Genomic DNA, 23428 nt, shown 5'->3' with positions numbered 1-23428 from the left:
GCATGAACTCAGAGGTCTTTTCCAACCTGAATGATTATATGATTTCATCAGCGCTAAGATTTTTTTGATGATAATAAGTATGTTGTAAGACGTCTTAGCCATGGTATCAGTATATTCGGCCTCCACCCTGCTTTAAAATACCTTTCAACTTTAGAAGTTTTATGGAGATAATTGCACTTGATCAGACCTGGTGTGTTCCAGGTAGACACATGTTCCGCTGGCTTAGCACAGAAGCAGGTGCTTATCTCCTTTCAAGAGTTAATTCTTTATCTGCGAACTCCACTGTGCAAATTACTTTCGGAGATGAAAACAAACACTTCGCAGTGACTTAGTGAGAACAGTAAATGTTGACACGTGCTATGTCCCTATCTCTGCAGGAAAGTCTTATATCTATATTTAATTTTCCCTATTCTTTGCAAGGACTCTGTACCTTTTTACAGAAGAATTTCTTTTGTGAAGATGATCAGTGCATTTAGTTTTAAGCATCAAGGCACATGATGCAATTGAAAGTTTGTTATAATTGTAGAAGTGGATTAAATATCTAACAAAGTATTATTTCTCTTGCTTTTGTTGAAAAGCTTTCCTTCTCTTCTAAAGTTTATGTGAATAATGAAGTATGTCCTGCTATATTTACCTTACATGTCTGACTGCTTATGATTATCTGATTATGATTCACTTACAAAGTGAAAACTTGCCATGTATGTGAAATGTACTCCTCCTTAATTCAAGATTTCTCTTTAGAACCTCTTTCTTGGAAATATTAACTGCAGACAGCAGTTTACAGGTATCATTGAAGCATACCATAAATCCTTAACTTAATTGATCATAGGCTTTCTTCTCCAAAATCAACACCTATATTTTTTAAAACAATTTTTCTATTTGATCTAAAACCTGAATCACATTAGCCTTTGAATATATCCAAGCTTTCATTAGGCTAAAAATGATAAAACATCATGTTTTTACAGATGATGCCTTGATTTATCTCAGTAACATAAGCCTTCAGTTGGTCTATGATGTCTTGCAACACAACTTTGTTTTTATTGTAAGTCCTGTTACCCCTGTGCTGATGCCAGGCAGAAGCTCTCAGTTTTTTATGTGGCAGCCCTTCCCTGGCAGTTCCCATGCACAGGGACAGTAACCTCACCCACAGTACTTCAGCTGCTTGTGCTAAATCTGGAGACCACTTTTCATATTTTTAATGATTTTTCCCTTTTAAGAAGTCAAATAATAAGAATTTCGTATGTAATTGTATAAACACCCAGCTCCTTAGTTTGTCAGCTTCTCATTGTGCTCTTCTTGCAGTTGTCTTTATCTACAGTGGGAATGAATTTGGGTTTTGAAAGAACCACATGCTCTATGCTTTATGTAAATAACATATGAAAAATTCATTTCATATTAACTATTGAATTTTATTTTTCTGACAGAGAATAGGTTTCAGTTTTTAACAGCTGCAACAAAAAAAAAAAGAGATACCCAGATGGGCCTTTTCATCTTCTGCTTGCTTCCCTTGCCACAGACTGTACTTTCCATACTTTATTTGGAAGCAAAGAAAAGCAGTTGGCTATGTTCTGTAAACTTACTAAATTAAAGATGATAAATCCTCATATACAAACCAAAAAGACTGCTGAAATGTGTGTGATTCAACACTGGCTTTTCATGCTAAAGTAATATGTATTTGAAAATACACTGCAAATAGATGGCAAACTGGCTGGAAAGACAAAATGTATATAGAAACATGTATCTGCATATCTATTTTAAGGCAGAAGAAATAACATGTTAATGCACTGATCAGAACATACCACCTTAACAGGATACTCTGAATTTCAGTTCCCAAGGAACATTTGACAGTTTTCTACTGTAATCCTCATGCTTTAAAGACAGTATAAAAGTTGTTTAGACTTTTTTTTTTTGACTACATGAATTTACTACAGTTCATTGAAGCAGCTCAGAAAGCCCTCCCTAGCTATAGCTCAGAGAGCTGTGGTTATAGCACAGCTTCTTTTTCTGGACCTACTTACAGTTCCAGGACCTGTTTATTTCTGGACATGATTACTGACTTCACCCTTAGTGGGATGAGCTGGAGCAGCAATCTTTTGTATTGCAGAGCCAGAATCTGCCTTGTAGTTTTATACAAGGGGATCAGTGGAAACAGGAGCAGTTCAAGCTTAGATCCATTGTCTGTTCAAAGTGAATTCCTTGTAATCCAAATGGGGAAAAAAATACAATTCAGCACAGCTGCACTGCTGAGAGTTTAACGTGATGGTTGAATACATGCACAGGTGGGCTTATCTATGGTCTGTGTAGCATATAAAAATTCATAAAAGGTGGAAATGCAAGTGTTGTGTTCATGTAGTGCAGGGAATCCAAGACCCAAGACGCAGGGCCCTGTTCTCACTGAACATCTGTAGTTTCTCCCTGGATTTGTGGGAGATCCAAGCAGGTGGAATTCATCCATGTGTAAAAGGAAACTAATCTGAATAGGTGCCATGATTAAAATGCATTTGCAGTGCCAGATTAGCAGAAAAACAGGAAGGCTTTGAGAGGAGTGGGAAAAGCATTGTCCAGTGCTGACTAACGTGCCAGTTGCTCTCCTCCAGCCGCACGTGTCGGTGCAAGACAGAGTGGAAGAGCCCAGGAGTGGCTGGGGAGGTGGGCAGTGTGGGCTGAGGACAGGCTGGAAGCTGTGCAGCCACTCTGGGCAGCTCTCAGCAGCTGTTGGTGTTTGCCAAGCCCACGGACTCGCCACTGCTCTCTGAAAGCCAAAGTGGACACACACTTCTAGTTTCTCTGGCAAGGGACCAAAACTGGGCTGGCCAAAGGCCTGAGGCACAGAGGAGGCTGGCTCAGCAAGCTGTGTGCTAGCTGTAGACAGAGGCATTTTTTTAAGGAACTCGTATTTTATATGTTGATTTGTTTCCTTCCCTTTTAAACACTGGTTCTGCTTTGGAGAGGGGAGCAAGAAAGCAAAATGACATGGAATGGGAGCCAGACCCTTCCCTAGGCACACTCTGGGCGCAAGTGGAAGCAGCTCCAGCTGTGCTTTCCTTCAGATAACCCCCCAGCCCCTGCCAGCCCCAGCAGCCTGTCAGTGTATGTCTCATCATCCTGCATTTGCTCTTGGTGTGACATTGCTCTTTTGGGGTAATACCCTGCCACTCCAGAGGTCAAAACTGATACAGTCATCTGTGACTTGCTATATGAAGGCACAGACTATTGCAGCCAGTCATAGTGAAAGTCTAGAATGATCTCCTGCAACTTCCAACTGCATTTCACATCATTTTAATAGAGGAAACTACCTCATTAAAAAGATAAAGTGTACTTTTGAATAGACTGGGGCTGCTGCCTTGTAAAGACTTGGAAATGTGTTCTGCGCTGCTGAAAAGAGTTCAGTGCTGCTTTTGACTTTAAGTGGAGAAAGACATGACATATCCACGCTGAAAAATCCATACACCCTGCTTTTTTAGCCTCTTCCTCTTAACCCTATCACAAGCACACTCTCACACAAACAAACAAGCACACACTTCAATGTGTCCTCTGCTCTCTTGAGAAAAGCTGCTCATCTGGCTCCTCGTGGAACTTTGATCTCCTTCCCACTGCTCACTCAACGTGGAACAGCCGTTCCCTGGCTCCAGCCACGAGCTCTCTTGGTGACAGTGTTGTTTCTGGGGAAGTGCAGAGCAGCTGGAGTGCCTCACTGGATGTGTTCTACTGGGGATTGCAGCTTTCAGCTGGTAGAAAACATTAATCACCACAGTGGAGATGTACACAGATTATCAGCGCTAAAAATCATGGGAAATTGAAGTGGTGGGAGGGATTTGGGGGAAAAGCCAGTTATGAAAATGGCCTGATTTTTCAGGCATGAGTCATACCATTTATTAAAATAGGCTTTTGTACTTTCTAAAGCTTCCTCAGTTCTATGAAATCAGTGTAAAGCTAATATTTCTATCACTGCTGTGCATCAGCCTCCTTGAAAAAGTGGAAGAGAAAAGGCTGTTTGAGCTCCATGCAGATCCTGGGATTTTATGTCAGAACCAGAAGCTGAAAGAAGATTTGCATGGATGTTGCTATTTATATTTTATGTATCTGAACAGAAACTGTGAAGCAGCCAGGAGCAAGAAGCACCAAAGCTGCAACATTAAGTGATCCCAAACAGAGAAAATCCAAAATAAATATTCTGATTTTTCTCATCTTAACACTAACATAAATGGTGGATGACCAGCTAAAATCCTTGCCAATGAAATTTCCAAACTCTAGGGATAGATGAGACAGTAAACAAATAATTGAACTCTATTAGTTAAATGGTCATTGCCCCAAAAGATATGGTTTTTTGTATAGCTGATGGTATAACCACAAGGCAATGCATCTAGGAAATGGAAATACAGGGTCCACTTGCTGCTGTGGAGCAGTGCTGTGTAGGGAAAGGAGGATGTGCAGGGCACAAATTATTCCCATTTTATGCTATTTGTGCAGTACAGTGCAGTTGTAATGGTGGGCCTGAGATGTACAGAAAGAACAACAGCCAGTAAGAAAAGGGGAGGGAGGTTGTAATTGTAGGCATGCAATTCTGATAAATGGATTTTTAGGAAAGATAAAGAAATTCTGAAGAGGACTCCAGGAGGGCTAAAAAAGGACAGAATTTAGGGGGTGGTACTTATTGAGTTGATTGAAGATGTGTTTGAGAGTTGGCTTAATCTCTTCACAGATTTATTTGCAAAGATTTTTGACCAGATCATACATAACTTTCTGATAAAGGTGTGACAAAATCCAGGGATTAGCAGCTAAAGTTAAGAAAATTCAGCTTTGAGTTGTTTATTTTCTGGAAGGGCAAGTGACTGAAGGCTTGAACAGCTTGTAAAGGGAAGATTAAAGTGGTCAATAAATGCCTTAAAGTATGAGCAAATTATTTTTTTTGCAAGATTAAAAGATAATTGTTAAATTCTGTTTCTGTATATGTGGCCTGTATATGTGGGAGATTAGACTGGTGGGTTGTGAGCCTACCTCCAAAGTTTGATATCGGTGAATATGTGCTAGTGTTGGTGCCTTTCCTTCCAGGACAATAAATGTTCTTGTGTGCTTTTGTGGTTTTGGAATTTTCCAGTCACCATATTTTTCTTTACTCTCTTCAGTGCATTTCTTTCTCTTGCATAAGGTGCACATTGTATCATGAACATGTTGCCACCTGAACAGCTGTGAATTAAATTGGAGCAAGGAACATGAAGTCACCCCACCTTGCTCTTTGCATCACCCTCATAATGTACAAATGCAGGTCCTGACACTCATCAGCCACAGCTTGACTGTTAAAGACAAACTGAAATGGGTGGGAGTTTGCTGTTCTATTCTGCACCATGAAGGGCAGTGAACTAATTCAGGAGTAGTAATGTTAGTCCCTTTTTAGAGCAGCAACTTCCATTAGAGATACCTGGAGCAAGAACCTTGTCAGCTGCCACAAGTTTATCTGCTACTGCCTCTGAGTCAACACCCAGAGGTAACAACCTCTAAATTACCTTTAAAGAAACTGCTCCTGGACAAGTCTGTGCAACCCTCTCAGCATTCTGCCATCAGTTGGGAAAAGCTGTTCACTCCCACTTTTCTCTGCTGCTTGCAGTGAAGTGTGGGCTGCTAAAGCAGTTGAGCTGAGCACCCGTGACTGCACCTGAACCACTCACCCAGCAGCTACCAATGTAACAAACCCAACCTTCTGTGTGTGCTCTGCATCCAGCATTCACAGAGTTGTGATTTACCAAGGATAAAGGCAAGCTTCTGGCTCTTGCTTAAAGTCAGCCACTGCACCCAAGGAGTGCTTTCAGAGGCAGTCAGCACCCACATCTGCCTCTCCCTCCTCAACCTCTTCCTTCTGATCTGTGGTCTGGAAATTCCATTTTCCACACCTTTCCAGATACAGTCATCCTTAGGCAGAGTCACAGCCTGGACATTTAATCACAAATCATGAATTACTCAGATGACTAAAAAAAAAAAAGAGCCCCATGAGGCATGGTAGTAATTTTGGTGAGAGCCTTTATTTGATGATATATGAACAAGGAGGCAGCCTGAGCTATATTTCTCCTATTTGTATTTTTAGCTTCTTTTTAAATGTGTAAAAAATTACATGATGTTACAAATACATGATATGTGAGCTATCCTTAGAAATTAGGAAGTTAAAATAGGAAAGTCAAGGAGCATGCCAAATTCTATTCTGATGCTACGTGTCCCAAGCATTTTGGCTGCAAATCCTTTGTTGTGTAAATCATATACAAATATTCTTCAACATAGAGTCACTGAACTTAGCTTTTCCACTTGCCCTCATTTATTGTATAAAAATTTACGCTTCTATGGACTGAAGTAGTTACTGCAGAGATTAATGGCTTCAGTGGAAAACCTAAGCCTTGCTGTTTTAAGTCTATAAATATTACAATATTTAATTCAAAACAAGTATTGTTGTTATAAAATATGTTCAGTATTGTGGCATAAAAATGTTTACATTATCTAGTTTCATGGTCAGTAATTCTTGAATTTCAGAGTGCTTGACAATGTCTGTAGCATGAGTGTGTTTACCTCTGATTATCATAATTTCTCATTACTGTCAGAGCACTTAAGTTAATGACACAAACAACAGAATAATTTTACTTAAAAATGGTGGCATTGTAATATTTAACTTGACTCAGAAACCCTACTGATATTTCTTACATTGTGAATGGCTGGCCACAACAGCTCTATTTCCAAGGAAGCATTTGTGGAGCCCTCTTTCATTTAAGATCATGAATCACAATAGTGCTGAATAAGTAGAGCTTGCCTTTTTAAGACTGAATTTGAGATGGCCTCAAAAATTTATTTTGTCTTTAAATTAGGTTATTCTAATAATGTGGTAAGATATTGATAGATATTGCTACTTTTACTTATCGTGTCAGTGATCTTAAAATGAAACTGGTAGCTGCAAACACCTACGTACTAACTCTGCCTCTGATAGCAAATCCTTTGGGGGAATGTAGGCAGATTGCCAAATCTCTCCTCCTCTACTTCCGTTCTTCAAAAATAGTGAGTGTCAAATAAGTGTTGTTTAATAGTATTGCATATGATATGTATCCAAAATGGGGAGCACAGTAGCAGTGTGTGCCTGCGAAAATTAATGTGTCAGAACACAGCAGCGAGTTACTTGTGATGCTAAATTGGGCTAAACAAAGCCATTTTGCATCCCTGAGGACACAACAGATTCAGCATCCAAAGGAAGCAGACAAAAGCCAGGTGGCACTGGCTCTTCTGAAGATCTTTGACAGAACCAGGCAATCTAAGGGATGCTTTACAGCCTATGCCACATGACTCTGGGGCAGATGGCCTGTGGGGCAGCTTGGGCAGTTCAGAAAGTTCCTGTGCTGATTATTCCTTGTGTCCCAAAGGTAGAAGTGCATTTGTACAGACAGTGGTGTCCCTGACAGTGACCCAGGCAGGCAAGGGACATGCTTCTTTGCAAGATGGTCTGACCTCATAAGGCAGTTTCTGCACCCACACAGAAGATGGTGCCCTTGGGATCATATCTAGGACTGGCATCTTCCTTATTGTCTGGGTGACTTGACATCCCTGGAGAAGGTGACTGGACTGGACTTTTTCTTCTTTGAGGTTATTTCTTCAGCTCACAAACATCAAATGACTTATTGGCAGATTATATGTGAATGCAGCCTATTTTGCAAGGTGTGGTGTAGTTCTGTAGCTCCATAAAGAGTAACCTGAGACACAGGGGGGTGTTCAGAAGGGATGAGAGCAAAAAAGACTGTGTTTAGGATGAGAATGAAAGGAAAGCAGGCCAGCAGGGCTCCAGGCTCTGGGTCTTGTGTAGCACCTTGGACCCTGCTGGTTTTTGGACCCATGTGTTGGGCAGAGGAAAGAGCAAGGTAAAAGTTCTGTGTCTGCAGTAGGAGGCCAAGTGACTGAGACATGTAATCAATGTGATCATTGACTGACCTCAGTGCATACCTGTGGTATTGTTTACACTTTACACATAAATATCTATAGCCCACCAGTTTCTATAATTCAATATTGCAAGAAATGCAGTTTATAAACCGGGAAAATCCAGAATCTGGATCTTCATTGCAAAGGTGAACTGTGAGAAATTATTTCTGTGGAACGTGATCACAGAAGCTGGGTGAAAATGGAGAAAAATGATGCCAAGCACCTACTGCAGCTATTTTAATTGCTGCAGTACTGATGCAGAGAGTACTCCAGAGAGCTTTCCTGCAATCAGGACCTGCAGGAGCCAAAGCACTTTCAGGACCTGGCACAGAGCTCCATCCAGCTACTCTGTTTTTCATCACAGCATCAGTGGTAGCGAAGGCGTAGATGTTATTGTTTATGCTGGGGGTAGGCTTGGTGCTCCTGCTGACACCAGCAGCCTGGGGTTTGCTCTCAGTGTCAATACAGGTTGTAATGAAGATTTTTGTTCATTATGTAAGAAATGATTTTTGGCCAGGTGCCTGTTCCCAAACCTTGTGTGTCCGTGCAGGGGGGGGAAGTGGCCTGCAGGAAATGTCTGGGACACAGTGTCTGTGGTGAACAAGACAGAGGAAATACACAGGTCTTGATTCTTTGCTGCCCTGTAGCTCTGAACAAGGTAGCTGGACAGAACTCCCAGGGGCTGCCCTAGACTGATGAATTTACACAAAACTTGACGTAAGGAGCTAAGTCTGGTCTGTAGCAACCAGCAGCAGCAAGAGACATACAGAGGTAGACCATTATGCAACCTGTCACAGAGAGGTAATTCTATTACTCTATCTATATTCTATTTCCACTGGACAATAAAAAGTGCATCTCATTAAAGTAGTATAAAAGTTTCTTCTCAGAAATTGCCACAACAATTCCTAGTTTGTTTTTGCTGCTATAAAGGGTGTATATTGGAGCCACCTGTGTGAAGGTGACCACTTTCCTCCTCTTTCTGAGGCTGCACAGGGGAAGAGGAGAGCTCTCACCACTGCATCCTTAAAGCAAGGTCTGTAGTGCACAAGTTGCTCATGGGTAGGCTTGGATTTCTTTCTGTGCCTACCAGGCATAGATTTTTTATCCATTTCTTTTCCTAGTGTCCAACAAGCACCATTTTATGGACAGCAACTTGCTCTACCAGTGCAGAATGAATTTCCGGCGGCGGCGGCGATTAATGGAGCTCCTCACTGAGAAATCTCGCTTGATGCCAGAAAGCCATGACAGCCCATTTTGCCTGCGCAAACAGAACCATGACAACAGGAAACACACCAGTTTTCTCTCAGGTGACTCATTAATTATACTGCTGTTTGTAGAGACTCCATGGAGTATTAAAAAATTGGTTTTGGACAAGGGGTTTCAGAGTTAGAAAAATATGCAGGGCTGAGTATTATATATCCCTCTTCACAGGGATTGTCCATTCACTCATTTTACCAAACCTATAGCTCCTTGGGGTGTACCTACATCAACATCCTTTCAGATGCTGGTCCAAATTTGGGGTCCATGTTTGAACTGAACTGGTTGAAGTCCTCCAAACTCAAAGTAATTTGTCATACATGCTATGGGGAGTTTTCAAGAAGATTAAAAGTGAGGGGAAAGAGCCCTGCAGCATTTTTGTACAGTAATAACTAGGAAGTACTTAAAGAAGGGGAAGGAAGACTGGAAAAACATTCCCTATGTTGAAATGCCTCTTAGAAGACACTGCAATGGAAGAAGTTCAGCCATCCTGTTAGTTACAGCATTACTCTCATGCAGTGACTCTTCTAACAGTGTAGGGATACACTAATCCATTCCCAGTGTTGTCAGTGAAAACATGGCTTGTTGCTGTTTTTTTAAAAAAGAAACAGAACAGTTTAATAACTGGTACTGGCTCCCTTTCTCTGTTTTCCCTCTGCTTGCAGTGAGTCCCACCAAGGAGATTAAGATCGTGTCGGCAGTTCGGAGGAGCAGCATGAGTAGCTGTGGCAGCAGCGGGTACTTCAGCAGTAGCCCAACGCTCAGCAGCAGTCCCCCCGTGCTCTGCAACCCCAAATCTGGTGAGCACCAGCATGGCTTATCATGCACAGCAGCCAGGGTGCAGACATCTCTGCGGGGAGAAGGCAATGTGAAGAATGCCTATCATTGTGCCTAAGCCTCTGTTTCCAAGAATACATTAAAAATTCACAGTGTCACAGGTTTTGTAGGCCAGAGGGAACTATTATCATCTTCTAGCCTGAAGTTCTGTTGAACAGAAGCCAGACATCTGCCTCCAGTAATCTCTACGTCAAGTCCATAATTGTGGTTTGAGCTGCAGTTTATCTCTTAGGACGATGTGCAGTCAGAGGCCTAGATTTGCCTCTTTACTGCCAAGCTCTGAACCAATTCAAATCTCCTCCTAAAGACATTCTTTTGGTGCAAGTCAGAGGAGAGTTTAACTATCCAGTGACTGCTTGAGCTGCAATGGAATAACACCTCTCAGAAAACAGCAGGCTCTAAAAAAACTGAAGCAGCATTGTTTCAGCCTGTCAGAGACCATTTGAACATTTTAATTTGTTTTAAGTCTTACACTGGTCTGTTTCAGAAGGTAGAAGTAGTGTGGAAGCTTATTTTCCTTTTGAAAGGATTTCCTATCCCACGCCGGAAGGTTAAACACACCCATTCTTCCACAGTTCACTTAAAATTGTTTCTTACTGTACATCTGGGAAGGGAAAAACAGACCAAGATACATATTGTTTCAGCCTCTCTGTTTCCCTCAGAAATAGCCCTGAATATCAAACAGGGCCCCTGCTTCCCTTTGAGCTCCTTATTATTTCAAATACACCAAGTCTTTGCCAGTGGTGTGGGGAGTACTGTACAGCGGGGGAAAGCTTCAGTGGATATGTGTAATCTTCACTTTCAGAGGAATGCTGGCATTTGAAGCGATTACAAGAGAGTGCCTCAAGCATTAGGTGAATGCTGTTCAAAGCATTGACCATTTACTCCAGAGATGAGCGAGCTAAAGTGTGTTTCATTCCTGCTGTGCAGTGGCCATCAGAAAGGGAAGGATATTTTCCCTTTCTCTTCTTTTAGCACATTTCCTTCTCTGCTTAAGCTCCGCTGGGAATTCAGTATGAAGCTCTGAACTAAAATAATTGGAAGGACTCAGTAGGATTATATGCTCATAACCCCTCCAGCAGACCTGCTGCCCAGCAGGGAAAATTCTGTCAGTTCTAGTGGCCATTGCATCCTCGGGGTGTGTTGCTGTTGGGTGTTCAGCACCACCTACCAGTATGCTCACCCCTTCATGGAAGGGGCTCGCCCCTGTATCATAACAGTATCATGTTTTGGCAGAATATCTCTCAGGTATTTTTTCTAGAAATGCTCTGGTAGCTTTTGTATGGGTAGCTCTTTGTCCCCAGTATAGTAATTACATCCTGGAAAATTTTCTGGGACAGATAAAACAGCATTCATGTGCTATCCATAAATGTGTGTGTTATCTGAAGTATGCCAACTATTCTGTTCATTTACGGTTCTGATTTTATATGAAGTGTCAGGCCGTGAGTAGTGAGAACAAGTTTATTTTAATGCAGCTGATTACACAACACTGGAAGAAAAAGAATAGGCTGACGTTGCTCTTGCATAAATTTTTTAGAAGAAATTTTCCCTTAGGACTAGTTTTCAAGCTGTGAATAGCTTTAACAGACTCATATTTGAAAGAGGACAGCAGTGGGCTTATAAACAGACTGGTTTTTAAGAATTATACAATTACTGGCAATGTAGGGTTATTTCTCCCAGAGCACAAGTACAGATCCGAATGTCAGCTTGCATAGGTTAACATAAGGCTGTCAGATGTAAATGTTACGAGGAATTCTAAATCCTCTGCTGACTATAAGGAGACTTTGTTCACAAATAGCTTCCTGCTATCCAGACCCAGAGTGTGTTGCTGAACTACATGCTGATGAACACAAGGCAGAGGTGTATTTGTTGTAAGATGAGCTCTCTTGCAGGCAAACACTTAAAAAACACCCAGGTCATGACTTGACCAATCATGTAGAAAAACAATCATCAAACAAAAAAGAAAAATTCTGGAGGTATAATGAAGGGAGGCACATAAGAGAGCTCTGCATGGATGATTTACCTGATTCTGACTTGTCAAATGAGCACAGTCGTTCAGGTTTTTTCACATTGACCAGACATGCTCTGCAAAGTATAACAGTGACTAAATGACAGTTCATCAAAATGCATGGGAAAGTAAAAAAAAAAAAAAGTATTGGTCTGTCTGCTAGAATTCTCCCTGCTCCCATGAATGTCATTAAGAAATTCAAGAATGTCTTCAAATACCATCTGTGAGAAATTTTGTCTCCCACCTGTGACTGAAAAGACAGAGACCGTCAAAATTATTTATCACTTAAAGAAGAAGAGCCATAATATTAAGGGTGAAGCAGACAAATGGGTTGAACAGCATATATCTTTATGTTGTCCTTTGTCTGTGAAGCATTTATGGACAGATAAAAAAATGGTACACAGGATGGTGTTGATTTGATCTGGCAGAACTTCAAATTATTTAATTTATTTGGAGGAAAATGATGCCGTTACATAGGAAGGCAATGGGGAGCTGCAGAAACTTACTGCTATTTCCTTTCATTTAAAATCCCAAACACCTGTAGGTTACCTCATCTGTCCCTGGATAAGATGGGAGTTACAGGTCTGTGCCTATGGTTGCAGAAATCTCTTGAGATAATTCCTCACCCTAGCAGGATTTTCTTGCTATTCAATTCTGTGATTCAAACACAACTCAGATGAAATAGCAGAGAGCACCCAGCAAGCACACAGTGAGTTGTGAAGGAAAGCTGCTCTGTGCCAGGAAGGTTGGTCACTTGTTTCAACACTGGATACAAGAAAAGCCACTTTGTTTTTTTGTGATAGTGTTTCGGAGATTTTGATTGCAGACAACAGTCGTTTGGCTAAATGCCCCAGTTTTCCAAAGATCTCATAATTTATACTCAGAATTATTCTGCAGGCTTTTCCTTGGTTCTCTTACTGCTTTCAAGCAAGTCTGCAAGAATTGAAAGCTTGTATGGGAAGTGAGGCCAGAAAGATATATCCTGACACTGTATCTTATTTATTAGGAGAAACTCCAGAGGAATGTTTTTATTGAATATTCATTTCTGTACCTCCACAGTATTAAAGAGACCTGTGACTGCTGATGAACTCTTGATGCCTGGAGCCCCATATGTTAGAAAAACTTTTACGGTATGTCTCCAGTATTTTCTTTGTTTTCTGAATGTTATATGCATAGGGCAGTCTAAACAGACATTTTCTGATGGGATAATTAGAGCTTATTTGTATTTGCTGAGGTTTATACTTTAAAAATCCCAAACTCCATAATAAGTACTTCCACAGATTTCAGGTCTGATTCAGCGCTTGTTTATTCTGTCTTTATGCCAGTGTGATACTTAAAAGGGATGTAAAACTACATAAAGCCAATAACATTTATACTATATAAACTCATCTGGACTTGGTGCTCCTGCTCTGCAGGAATGGATCACCTACCCAAACCGGTAGCAGGGTAGGGTTTCTGGGGTTTCTAGCAGGGTCTTTCTATATGATGAGATAGAAAATTTGACTCACATACATTATTAGAGCCTTTCTTTAATGATATTCTTGAACCTAGTCATTAGAATCACTGCTTTTACAGCCTCCTGGTTTAACAGAAAACTTCATTCAAAGCAAGAGGAGTTATTTGGATAGAGCCTTTCCCATGAGTGATGTAGCAGCCTGTGTTCTACTATGTGTTGGAAGTACAGGGATCTTGAAATTACATCTCAGACCATTTAGAAGTTGCCCCCTTGAATTTCATGGAGCTGCTTAAAGTGATCATGTCCTTTCTTCTTTCCAGATTGTTGGTGATGCCGTGGGCTGGGGCTTTGTGGTGCGGGGAAGCAAACCCTGCCACATCCAGGCTGTGGACCCCAGTGGGCCAGCAGCCGCGGCTGGGATGAAGGTGGGTTCTCAAAGTGGGATGATTTCCCAGGGAAATTTGTGCTGCTCTGTGAAGGTCTTGTGCTGCCAGTATCTGGGGATGGAGAGGTGCTTTTGTTTCCAGTGTTCAGTGCCTTTGTCTCAGTTTCAGGCATTTGTGCACAATGAGTTCTGTTGCCTTTAAACACCCTCCTGTTTCTTTTCTTCTGTCCTTGAGATTCTTGAAGTCTCTTTTTCACATGAGACTTGATTGTCTGTTCCAACTTGCTTTTTTGATCTTTTCACTTTTTGAGGTGGGTTTTGCTACAAGTGGTTGGCTGGTTGTGGTGGTGGTGGTGTTCTTATTTTTTGATGGATTTTTTTATTTTATTTTTTTATTTTCATGTTTTTTCAACTCTGCACAATTTTAGCTTCCCTTTTTACTTTCTAATTTATGCGACTACTGGTGTGCAGCTTCTGGACTTTTTAGGAACAGGCAAAGTCAGACATACCTCGTGAAAGTGAAGCTAACATAGCCCATTGTTCAGTCTCCAGCAATTAAGATTCAAGACAATTTGGAAAGAACAACAGATGATACTTTCATAAAGAGCTGAAATAGCTTCATAAGTGATTTAAGAATCAATAAATACACATTCCACTTCTAGCTTTTGCACTGCAGTGCAGAGCCCATTGACTTACCTGTGGGCTTGGATCACACCCTGCATATATCTGTGAATTAATCTCTGCCTTGTACAAAGAGAAAAATAAAGAAAAAAAGTATTATATTAAGTACAGATAAAAGTGAGTTTTAATAAAAGTTAGCTGCTACATCTGCTCCAATGACCAGAAAGATCAAACTACCCATTTATGCCACGCTTTATTGTATGGCAGCAACACAGATGTAGGTTTCAGGTGTATTCCACATGTTTGCCATGAAGTTTTTCCAGTTGCCTCTCACCTGTCTATTCACACCCACCAAGCTGGAGGCCACAGCTCCAGGGATGTACATCCTGCTCACTGCATGGTGCCAGACCTGCCATGGGACCCTCCTTAGCAAGAGCAGGACAGGGGTTCCTGCTCTCTGCCTGTTAATTCTTTTTTTAATGGAACTTTCAGGAACCTACTGCCTTGGAAACTTTTTTTTTAGTACAGGTAGGCAAAACCCCTGTGACAGGGACTGGCAGCTGCACAGCTTGTTGGTGCATGTAGCACACAGACACATCCTGCTGGCAAAGAAGCTTGAGTTCTGAGGGAGCTGGAAATTTTTTAAAAATGTTTTATACAACACCTAAATATAATTACAGTTACAATTTTTATATGAAGAGTATGATTTTCAAATAATAATCCTGCCTAAAATTTAAAGGGCCTAAATTTAAAAATAATTTATTAATTAATGTGTATATTCTAGATCCTGAACTTGACAGTTTAGTATTTTACAGCACCTTTTATTCTCTGAATATAGAGGCTATCTGGACAGTGGAGCAATTCTGAAACCTGACACTGTGGTGTCATATGTGTAATCCCATGGGTTGGAGAGGTCTACCTGAACCATTCAAGATTGAAGAATGCAAAATAGTTCACTGTCCTGAAAGGAACAAACAGTGCTGTAAAACTGGAATATAATGCCTTGCTTTTACACAAGGACAGATCTGATTATTTTCAAAGCTTTTATCTTTACATGAAATGGTTTTCCAGAGCAGAATTGCACATAAAAATTTATAGCTGTATATGAGATGATCCCCTCTTTAGAAACAAAAATTGTTGCCTAAAAAATTTTTAGCCAAGTGAAGAGATGGTGTTTTTCTTTGAAAATAAGGGCTTTTGTTAGATGTTCTCATGGCAATAAGTATGTAAATCATATTGCAGTATTTGAAATTTTAAAAAAATCTATGTCACTTAATCCATCTGTTTACAGAACTCCTCAATCTGGCAAATTTAAAGAAAACGAATGACAGGCTTTAGATGACAGCTCCTTGAAATTAAATATTCCCCTGTGTGGAAGCTGCAGGAAGGGCACTTAGAAAACAGGCTGCTGAGCACGGTAACTTCTGGTGGGCTGGTGCAAGAGGCTTTTGTCTGCAGAAAGAGTGCTACACCAAAGAAGCGCTAACAAGGAAAGTTGGCTATGATGAAAAGGGCAAGAATTTGAAGAAGAGCCAAGCCTTGGCGTTGCAGTTTGTAGAGAAGTTCTTGGCAGTAGCAGCAGGGATTTTCCTCCTAAGGAGATGCATCCACTGTAATTGTTTTTAGAATGTCTTTATTTGTAAAGCTTGTGATTTTGCACTTGCCTGTTTTGGAGAGCACTACTTTCCTGTCTTTGCATTATACTGAACATACTGTTAAGAAAGGACTGCTGCCCACAATCTCATTGTAGCGCCTTAGTTTGTGCATTTAAAATTCTATCTTTCATCACAGAAAGCAGTAAACACTGCAGGCTTAACCTGCCTGCTGGACTTACTGGTGGTTTGCTTTCTGTTTGAGCTTGTCTGAGTTCTTGGCCTGCTCCAAAGTGCTGTGAATTGGGAATCTGAACAGAAAACTCAATGAGCTCGGGACGCTGGCCGCCCGCAGTGGCAGTGGCTGGGCACAGAGCGAGCGGCTGGGACACGTGGGCTCTGTCACACACGTGCACCTCAGCATGGCAGCACTTGCCATCTCCTTATGTGTGACATCCTCTTCCAGGGGAATTTTCAGAGAACTTATTTCTGACAAAATCCCTACTAGAGTGATCTGCTAAAGATGTGTGAGAGGCTATAAGCTTTAGGACTTGATACCTCTTCTGGGGCTGGTAAATAGGATTACCACTGAGAGTCTGAAATTTCAGGTGTGAAGCTGAGAAAATAATTCAATAAATATCTAGTCAGTTAGCTTTATTAAAGTATTTTTGGACCTGGTTTGCTGAAGTATGTTTGCCTGTGACAGCATTGTGAGGAGAGAGTGGTTGCTGTAAGTGCATTAACAAGAGGGAGCTGGAGGCGACACGAGGCTATGAAAGGAGTCAGTGTTGCGATGCGTTCTTCTGAGTTATTTGCAGCTCTGTTTAGCTGTCTGCTGTCGTCAGCAGTGCAGACAGGAACAGCAGGATTTTGAAGTTCCCAAGTTGCTTTAATATTCATTATTGACTGGCTGAAAAATCTACAGATGACACTGCTAAATATTGCCAGCTGTTGTCAGTAAAACTCTTTTTCTCTTTTTTCAGTGATTTATTATGTAAGTTCATTTCTGTTTTAAGGTAATTTAAGTATTTTTTGAAAAGTTACAACTTGACTTCAAACTGGTGACTTAAATTATGCATCACAATGTTATTTAGTGTGACATAAGTGCAAAAGAGTGTGATGGAACATGCAGACCTAGCTAAGTATGAGGCTTGTGGATGAGACAATTTAACCACTCATTTTGTTGATCATCTGTTCTTCCCATTGGCTGGAGAAATCAGTGCCCTGCTCAAACTGTCAAAAGAAAGTTATCTGATTCCTTAAACTGATTCTTAGCAAATTAGTACTTATAGCTGTTTCACCTATGGTGCTCAAATCCTACAAATGGCCAGTGGCTGTTTAAGCTTTTCAAGTCTAGTTCTTCTTTAGTTCAGCAGCAGGGAGTTTGAAGGACCATGTGTTGTCATTGGTATCAACACCTTCTGTTTGGAGCTCAGCTTGGGAACTGTAATGTGCAGCCAGGACCCTTTCAGCATGGTTCTGCTCTCCTGATCTCTGAAATCTGGCACAGGGAGGAGATCAGCTTTATGTATTTTCTGCCTGTGTATTTGTCTTCTGCATTCACGAATGATTATTTCAGGTCCAGTTTCTCAAATGATTTCACTAGCAGAATAAGAACCAACTCTCAAGCATAATTGAGCTGCCACTGTGTCAAGAAGCCAATGGATGTCACTTCATCAAGGTCATCAAGCCCATTTCATGTAATCAAAGGAACATCTGTACTATCTAATTAGTCCAAAGAATTCAAGTACTGCCACAATAACAATGTATTACAAATTTATAATATGGAAGACTAAAAGGCACACATTATAAGTGTCCAGCAGGGTGAAAACCAACCCCAAACCATGTGATGTCAGAGGAATTACCAATGCCTTATAGTGTTGCAATTGGAAGAAATTTGAACAGTGAGATTCTTGTGTAGTTGAATATACCTCAAGCTGCAAAGAAATACAAAACCTGTATAAGGAAAGCGTAACTGTATGACAAGCAAGATAAAACAGTCTAAAAATCCTTAAAAAAAACTTCCCCCAGGAAAATATATCCCAAGTCCAGTTTCCAGTCTTTTACAGTATTGTGGGAAAGGTAGAGATGCATGGATATTTTAGGTGAGAAACTTCTTTGTGTCTCCTAAAGGCACCCTAGTGGGAGCTTGAGAACTGGGATTTATATTGTATCAGTAAGGTACATGCCTCCATTTAACCCTCTCCGTGAAGTTTAGGAAAAAGAAGATACCTCAGTGTTTGATGCTAGGCCTCTAACCCTTCAGAGCACTCCAGGGATGCTTCAGTGCTAATTGAAGGTATCTGAAGGGTACTTTCATTTTTTTCATGGAATTGAGCTTTAAATGAGAAGATGGAGTCGGCTTGGATAAATATTTATGCTGTGCACTAGCATATGGTGTTTTTGAAGCAGATGCTATTCAGTCTTAGAATTCTTATCTTATACCAACATGTTACTGATTGTAGAAAAGCATAAATTACACGAGTTGCCATCTGTTTTCAATTACAGCATGAAAACACTGAGGCAGGTTGGGATTTTCCTTTAGCTGTGTTATCAGCTCGCTGCCGAATTCGATAATTGCATTAGAGTGAGTTGAGAATGGATGTATTTGGTAATGTGAGCACTCAGAAAAAGTTGCTGACAAACTGCTTTCATAGCTTGTCCATAAATAGAGAAGTAGCAGAGCTAAACATGCATAGCACTACCCACAATGAATGCCACTGCTGTAGGGCTTGAATATAAATGTATATGTAAGTTTCAAACATGTCTCTGTAAGTGCTTCATTTTCTGATAGTATTTAATGATAAACTATAATATAAAGGTCCATTCTCCTCCACAGAAATGTGGAAGCTGTATTCAAGCATCTGTGACTTTAGAAAATCTAATTTTAAGAAAATCTAATTTTTTACCATAAAATCAGTCGGATTTTGCAAAACCAAAGAAAACTCAAAGATGGTTTAACTCTGTCTTTCATTTTATGCAGCAGTAAGCAGGACCTCAGATTTTATCTGCTATTATCCATTACAGAGATTGGAAAGTGAACCAAGTAGGGTAGATTTAGCCTCGAACAAGCATTGAGATAATGCTTGAGAAGAGTGGTTGTTACATTACAGAATCAAAGAATGGGTCGTGTTGGAAGGGACCACAGGGCGTCATCTGGTCCAACCTCCCAGCTCAAGCAGGGTCATCCTAGAGCACACTGCACAGGACAGGCCCATCCACTAGGGGGGATTCCACAGCCTCCCTGGTCAATCTGTTCAGTGTACCATCACTGCACAGTACAAAAGTCCTTCGTTGTGTTCAAGTGGAGCTTCCTGTGCTTCAGTTTTTGCATGTTGCCTGTTGTCCTATTGCTTGGAGCCACTGATAAGAGCCTGGCCCATCCTCTTGGTACCCTCCATTTAGATAGACATTAATGAGATTCTCTTTCAGTCATCTCTTCTTGAGGCTTAGCAGGCCCAGTTCTCTCAACCTTTCATTGTAAGATTCTCCATACCCTTGACTGACTTTGTAGCCCTCCACTTGACCCACTCAATTTTTTCCATGTCTCTCTTGCACTGAGGAGCCCAGAACTGGACACAGCACTCCAGATGTGCCTCACTAGGGCAGAGTAGAGGCAGGATCACCTCCCTTGACCTGCTGGCAATGCTTTTTCTAATGCACCCCAGGATACCATTGTCCTTCTTGGCCGCAGGGGCACACTGCTGGCTCATGGGAAGTTTGTTGTCCACCAGGACCCCAGTTCCTTCCCTGCAGAGCTGTTTTCCAGCAGGTTGTCCCCCACCCTCTACTGGTGTATGGGGTTGTTCCTCCCGAGGTGCAGACATGCTAAGAGCATAGAAATGGGGAACAAAATGTTGAGCAGTTTGGATGGCTTTTTCATTATTATTTATTTAATCCTTAGTGGTAATCTTTCCAAAAGACTCTAAAGAAAAAATTAGTAAGGCTAGTCAGTAGCATAATGATTCAACAGAAGTTGGAAGGGATCAAATATTTGTGAATGTGAAAATACTCGGCTCTGCCACCAACATGAAAAATGAGATCTTGGCTGGTTGTGCTTGATGACTTTTTAACATGTATAGAACTCGCAGTGTTTTCCTGATCAGTGAATGAATCTATGCCTGGGTGTTCCTGCTCTGTGTCTGCCTTTTCTTCTTGGTCTGTGGTCATCATTTGCTCAGGTGATGCTGGTGAGCTGTGGTGATGCCTCCTTAACTGTCCCAAGGCTTCCACTTTCCCTGTGTGTATTTAATTACACTCAATGAGTAGTTCCCAAATTTTTAGAGTGAATCTTTTTACCACTTTCATATAGACTGGACCTACCCTAAAACCGTGTTACTCTTACTACATTGGGATTAATGCCATGAAAATTATCACAGTAGTGTGGTTCTGTGAGTACTGAGCAGAAGACTGCATTGCACCCATCTCCTCTTGTCTGGGACCCTTGTGAATTCAGCCCTCTCACCAAAGTAGAGGCTTCTCTAACTGAAGAAGAACATGGTTTGAAAGCTGCATTGTGTGTCACTGCCAGAACTTTGTTTAGTTGCCAGAAGGAGACAAGGTTTGGCAGATTTCTCCTTTGCTTTCACTACAGGCTACTACAAGTGCGACAACGGAGTCTTTATGTCCTTGACTATCCTTTGCATTAGCACAGTGTCTTTAAGTTGAATGAAATAGTGGAAGTTTTTTCCACTGGGAATCCCAGTGCAGGATTGGATATCTCTCTTTTTTCCCTTCACTGCACTAGCTATTCTGTCCATTTTATTCCTCCTCTATGTTGGAAGCCCTGTCATCGTTGAACCTCTGTGTCAGGAGACTCTTACAGACATTGTTCCACTGGGCTGATGGTGATCCTGCCCCATGGTGGCCACAAGGAAGTCACAAATTGGATTTAGATTCTCCTCTTTTTCCTGTCACAAACCCTCTGTGCAATACTGACCATTTCTCACCAGAATTCTTGTGAAGTGGTTTGGGTTTGAACAGAGATGGAAGATGCCAGAAAATCTGACATGTTCTCAAACATAACCAAAACATTTGATCCATTTTGGCAGCTGTACAGATGAGTTCGCTAAAGTCTCTTTGTTTCCTTGTGGGAGCTGTGGTTCACAGCATCAGGTCCAGGTTTTCCAGTGTCAGAGCAGAGAATTTGCAGACTGGGCCCCATGACTCCCATGCAGCAATGTCACAGCTCCCCAGGTTTCAAACATGAGTTTATACAGCTCTTCTCTTTCTAAGTCATCCTTCTCCCTCTCCTGAAATTTGTGTTTGTATTAACTCCAGATACTTTCTTTGTGACATCCCAACCTGCCACCCCTGACCAGGTTGTAGCTACTCTGCAGAGAGACACTTTCTATTTCCAATGCTACCACATTCCAGTCTCTGCTGATCTTTACAGAAATTCTCCTGGTTTGCTCCATTTTTCACTAATAAATCATTAGACTCTTAATTGTGGAATTTTAGTTCCTTTAAAGCCACGATAAAGCTCCTGTTAGCTTGTGACATGTCAGAATTTCATCCTGGTTTTTTTTGGTGGATCTCCATTTTTTTCTGCTTATTTCCTTGGTTTGCCTTGCCTCTTTGTCCACAGAGTTGTATAGGGATAAGTTTGTTTTGAAGAAATCTATTCTGAGGCTGCACAGCTTCTGAAGCTATTTTGGAAGGTTAAGCAAACCCCACTCTTGTACACAAGCCTCAGAGTGCACAGCCAGTACCATGGTCTGGGACTGTGCTTGCTTCAGCAGATCATGAGCCTCTGTTCTTCTGAGCCAGTGGACATAAAATTGACGAAAAATCATCCACCTTTATTTTGTACTAGAGACCACGTGCTTGCTGTGACTATCTGGAACTGTTTTGTGATAAAGAAATCAAAACTTGGCATGTGAGAAGTCACACGCTGAGGTATGAGGGGAAAGACCCCCTCCTATGCAGTTGGGAGCATTGACGCAAATGTCATGCCAGCAGGATGTGAACTGCAAACTGCACACACAAAAGAATACAGAAAAATTATTTTTATGATTGTCAGACCTGGTTTTGGGCAACAGGATCTGTGTTACTCACTACAGAGAAAGGAATTAAGACACTGGGAATTCCCAGGTGAAATATAAAAATAGTAACTTCAACTTTTTGAGTCTAAGTTTCGCCTTTAACATCTTTTCCCCCGCTGAACTTACAGGACACAGGTTTAACAAGGTTTTACTTGCTTATCCCAGACCCAAACTTCGGCCTGCAGAGCAGTATCAGGTTTCCAATGCCTCTGTGTGATTTTTCCTGAAGACTCTTAACAGAGGGAGTTTTACTGGCCAATAAAATAACTTTTTTTCCTCTTTACAACAACTGAAACCTTATGTGAGTACAGCAAGTTTCATAACATCTCAGAGCTCTTTTTTCTGCATTCACAGCGGTGTGCTTGACATTAGAATTGAACTTGTTTGTAGGCCAGACACCTAAAATGCTGTTGGGCAACAAGTGACCCACTGTACTTGTGTCTGTGTGTTGGCTCCTTCTCATCAATAGGAAATACAAATACAAAAAAAAATAAAAATAAAATAAAAAGGTTCATTATTGGAGGTCAGTGGATTTTCTACATTTAGTCACATTATTTTAATAAATGATAGTTTTAAAAATTCTTTTCAAGTAACCGTTGTTTTATGATAGTTTAACCCAGATATCTGAACACCCTGCCATTATGGCAGTGTTTTCTTGAATTTTTTTCCTGGAGTCTTACAGCTGTAACCATTCAGAAAGAGAGACAGCAGCAGTGTAAAACAGGGCTGTGCTTGTGTTTTGATACAACTTCCAAGTTCCTGTGTGGTCTGCAGGCCATTGAAAAGGGAGATCTAGGGCCTGACAGAACAGCTGGGATCTCACCCATGCTGGAGCTGTCATAGGCTATTGCAGGTATAGTATATCCCAGGTAGTCCAGGATCTCTAAAGAGAGTACTGGCATCTGAAAAACTGATCTGCTTGAGTGTCTGTAAAAGAGACATAGAGTTAGAGGCCAATGCAGCAAAAAGCTGTCATTTTGAACTACTTTTGCTCTCAATGCTAATACAAAGCGTTTTGTATTACTTGGTTTAGTTGCAATACTCATTTCACGTGATGTCTTGGAGAGTTCCTCAGATGCTCTTGGTTTTACAAGTCCATGGCTATCTCAGCTCTCTTCCCTGAGCACTTCTAGAATGCTGCTGCTGCCCAGCTGCTGCTCTACTGACTCTCGCATGCACTTCTCCATCTCTTCATCTCTTCTCTTGTTGCTGCTCAAGACACAAAGTGGCTTCCTTTCATGGTATAAGCAAATGGTTTGGGAAGCATGTTGCATTAAAGCCAAGGCT

At 41.1% G+C, this 23428-nt stretch overlaps 1 protein-coding gene across 1 annotated transcript in view; it reads left to right on the top strand.

Annotated features, from left to right (window-relative positions):
* Positions 1–23428, top strand: part of DEPTOR (DEP domain containing MTOR interacting protein) — an 81309-nt gene that overhangs the window by 39577 nt on the left and 18304 nt on the right. Inside the window, exons 5-8 of the mRNA XM_086879612.1 lie at positions 9063–9248; positions 9864–9998; positions 13103–13173; positions 13820–13924. Of these exons, the coding sequence (XP_086735738.1) occupies positions 9063–9248; positions 9864–9998; positions 13103–13173; positions 13820–13924 (497 nt within the window). The remainder of the gene's footprint in view (positions 1–9062; positions 9249–9863; positions 9999–13102; positions 13174–13819; positions 13925–23428) is intronic.

The sequence above is a fragment of the Cyanistes caeruleus genome, chromosome 1, assembly GCF_971803275.1.
Source record: "Cyanistes caeruleus chromosome 1, bCyaCae1.hap1.1, whole genome shotgun sequence".
NCBI lineage: Eukaryota > Metazoa > Chordata > Aves > Passeriformes > Paridae > Cyanistes > Cyanistes caeruleus.
This window is presented reverse-complemented; position numbering and strand designations above follow the sequence as displayed.